This window comes from Passer montanus, unplaced genomic scaffold, assembly GCF_014805655.1.
Source record: "Passer montanus isolate IOZ18808 unplaced genomic scaffold, ASM1480565v1 scaffold117, whole genome shotgun sequence".
NCBI lineage: Eukaryota > Metazoa > Chordata > Aves > Passeriformes > Passeridae > Passer > Passer montanus.
The window spans coordinates 1208728-1211808 of NW_024358389.1; the positions used below are offsets into that span (position 1 = coordinate 1208728).

Genomic DNA, 3081 nt, shown 5'->3' on the forward strand with positions numbered 1-3081 from the left:
CCTTGAGGGGCGTTCAGGTGCCCCCTCCGTGCCATGGACCGGTTGGCACGGGCACTGCCATGTCGGGGTGCACAGGGAGCCGCGGGAAGCCCCCCGAGGCACAGACCCGGCCTCTGGGGGCGTTCCCGGCTCACGTCAGCGGCAGCACCCCCCTGTCCCCGTGGCTTTGGTGGCCCCTCTCCCTCACTCCGTTCCCCATGGGTGGTCCCAGAGTCGGGATATCCCGGAAATATCCCAGCTGTGCCCAGCCTGGGGTCCGTGCTCACAGCACCTCCACCAGGACCCACCGTGCCGGGCTCCCAGCCTCACGGCGGGACCCCACAGAAAGACCCCCAGAGCTTTGTCCCGTCCCACCCCGGTCCCGGGGATTCCTGGGGGATCAGGGTTTCAGGCGAGCATCACAGGCACCGTGTGCCGCAGCGCCGTGCGCGGGGATGTTTTCCCAATCCAGACGTGCGGCTGAGTCACGGATAATCACCGGGAACGTGCCGGGAGCGGAACGAGGAGCTGCGGGGGCCGAGGACACCTGCGCGGTCCCGGCACGGCCCTGCGGGCAGGCGGGTCCCTTCCCCCCGGGACCGGCGTCCCCCTCCGGGTCCCCCGTTCCCGTGCCAGCCTGGCCCCACACATCCTTCCGGGAGCTGCCGCGGTTCTCCCGGGCCGGAGGTGCCCCGGCACCGCGCAACCGCTCCGTGACTCAGGGCAAGGGCACGTCCTGTGGGTGTCGGGGTGTTCCCACTGCCCCAGTGCCTTGAGGAGCCCCAAAATCCCGCACCAACCCCAGCAAGCCCCGGACGCCGCCAGCTGAGGGTGGCCTCGTTGCCCGTGGGGTTCTAGGGGGTCTTTGGGGTGCAGAGTTCTGGTGTCCCCCCCCGGGTACTTCGCACAGCCGGGACACCGGAGGCCTCCCCTCCTGCGGGATTAGCTCGGAGGATTTCCCAGCGCTGGCACATCCCTGCTCTGCTCCTTCTCCTCCTGGCTGGGGGCCAGGGCAGCGCCCGGCACATGGCACCCGGGAGGGTGATGGTACCCCCAAAACCTTCCCCGCGGCGGGAGCAGGAGCACCCACGGAGCCCGCGGTGCCACCGGGCTGGGCTGGCCGCGGCCGGCGCCGCGACCCAGATCTGCCACCAACTCTGCCCTGGCACGGCGTTGCCGCAGCCCCCGCGGCTGTCAGGAGCGGGGCCAGGCTGGGACGTGGATGCCAGGCACGTGCCACAGCGGGCACCCGCCGTGGGCAGCGTGGGGACAGCATGGGGACAACAGGGGACAGCATCGGGAGGGGACAGCGGGCAGGGGGGCAGCTGTGCCGGGGGCTGCACCGTGCGCAGGTGCCCCTGGAGCAGGGGGGCTCCGGTATACTGGAGCCGAGCAGGTGGGCTCAGGAGATGGTGCCATGTGGGGTGACAGGGATAGCTGAGTGTCCCCAGTGCAGGAGACAGTGCCACGCGGCGTTACTGGGGTACCTGGGTGTCCCCAGGACAACGGAGGGGTCCTAGGGACACCCAGGTCCTTTGCGGGGTGACAGAGGCACCTGGGTGTCCCCAGTGTTGTGCGGGGTGGCATCGGTGCCCAGGTATGCCCAGGGGAAGGTGCCACGCAGAGTGACAGTGCTGTGCCGCTGCAGGGGACAGCCAGTGCCGCGGTCAGGTGTTCCCAGCGCAGGTGACAGCGCTGTGCAAGGTGACAGCGCTGCCAGTGCCGTGACTGGGGGTCCCCAGCGCGGGGGACAGCGCCGTGCCAGGTGACAGATGTGACAAGTGCTGCACCCGAGTGTCCGCAGTGCAGGTGACACTGCTGCGCCTGGGGGTCCCCAGCGCAGCGACCGTGCTGTCCTGCCTGACGGGACGCGCCGCGTCCCCGCGTCCCCGCTGCCGGGAGCGGTCCCCGCGGTCCCTCAGGCGGCCCCGGTGCGGGGGTCCCCGCCGAGCCCGGGCTCCCCGGCGGCGGCGCGGGGCCGGGGCCGCCGGCGGAAAGTGTGTCACTGGGGCACGAGGCTGTCCCCGGGAATCACATGGGGGAGGCGGCGGCGCCGCGTGCGGCCCAGTGCGCAGCCGCGGCCGGTGCGGGGGGCGGCGGGGCGGGCGGCGGGCGCACAACAGCCCGCACCGGGCGGCGGCGCGGCACGGCTCGGCGCGGCTCCGCTCCGCGAGGCTCACGGGGCCGGGACAGGATGGCGGCCCCCGAGGCCGGCAGCACAGGTCAGTGCCCCGCCGGAGCCCCCCCACCCCCGGGACCACCGTGCGGGCAACGGCACCGGCAGCGGTCCCCAGCACCGGAGCGGATCGGGGGGCAGCGCGCCGGGACCGCGGAGAGGGGCTGCGCGCTGAGACGCGAGTTGGAGGGGTCCGGACACCGGGACCGAGGGGTCCCGCACGCCCGACCGGGCAGGATGCGCACTGGGACCGCGTCCCGGAACGGGGCTCCGTCCTACCGGGACCGGGGGGTCCCGCAGAGCGGGGTAAGGCTCGGACAGCGGGGCCGGGGTGTCCCCGGGAGGAGGGTAGGGAGGGCTGCGCGCCGGCACCGGGCGTCTTGCACACCGGGGCGACGTGAACACCGGCTCCGGGGTGCTCCGGTGGTCGGGGCAGAAGGGATGGAGACCGGACTGGGGTGTCCCGAACGCCGGAACGTGCGGGACGCGGGGCTAGCAAGGCTGAGAACGGGGATCTGTGTTCCGGGGGGTCCCGGGCAGCGGGATCGGAGGGCGAGCGCAGCGGGACGCGGGTGTCCCGGAGACCGGGACCGAGGACTCCGAACACCGGAGAGTGCTGGACACCGGGGCAGGAAGGGTGAGCGCGGGGGTTGTCTCTTGGGCAGCGGAACCGGAGGGGAGTGAAGTGGGTCCGGGGCAGCGGAGCGGCACCGGGGTGTCCCAAGAACCGGCACAGCGCACAGCGATCGGTGCGCACCGAGCGGCAGAACCGGTCAGGGGGACCGGGGGGGGTGTCCCTATCAGCGGCACCGGGGCCACGGGGAGCGGGCAGCCCGTGGACGGCCGGGGCGGTGCCGCGCGTGTCGGGGCTCCCTGCGCACCGGGAGGGACGGAGCGGGGACCGGAGGCGGTGCCCCCCCCCTCCC

The 3081-nt window shown here is 73.6% G+C and overlaps 1 protein-coding gene across 1 annotated transcript in view; it reads left to right on the forward strand.

The window, feature by feature from the left end:
• Window positions 1–2046: 2046 nt before the first annotated feature.
• Window positions 2047–3081, forward strand: part of NR1D1 (nuclear receptor subfamily 1 group D member 1) — a 7169-nt gene continuing 6134 nt past the window's right edge. The window contains exon 1 of the mRNA XM_039697261.1: window positions 2047–2201. Within this exon, the coding sequence (XP_039553195.1) occupies window positions 2174–2201 (28 nt within the window). The 5' untranslated portion in view covers window positions 2047–2173. The remainder of the gene's footprint in view (window positions 2202–3081) is intronic.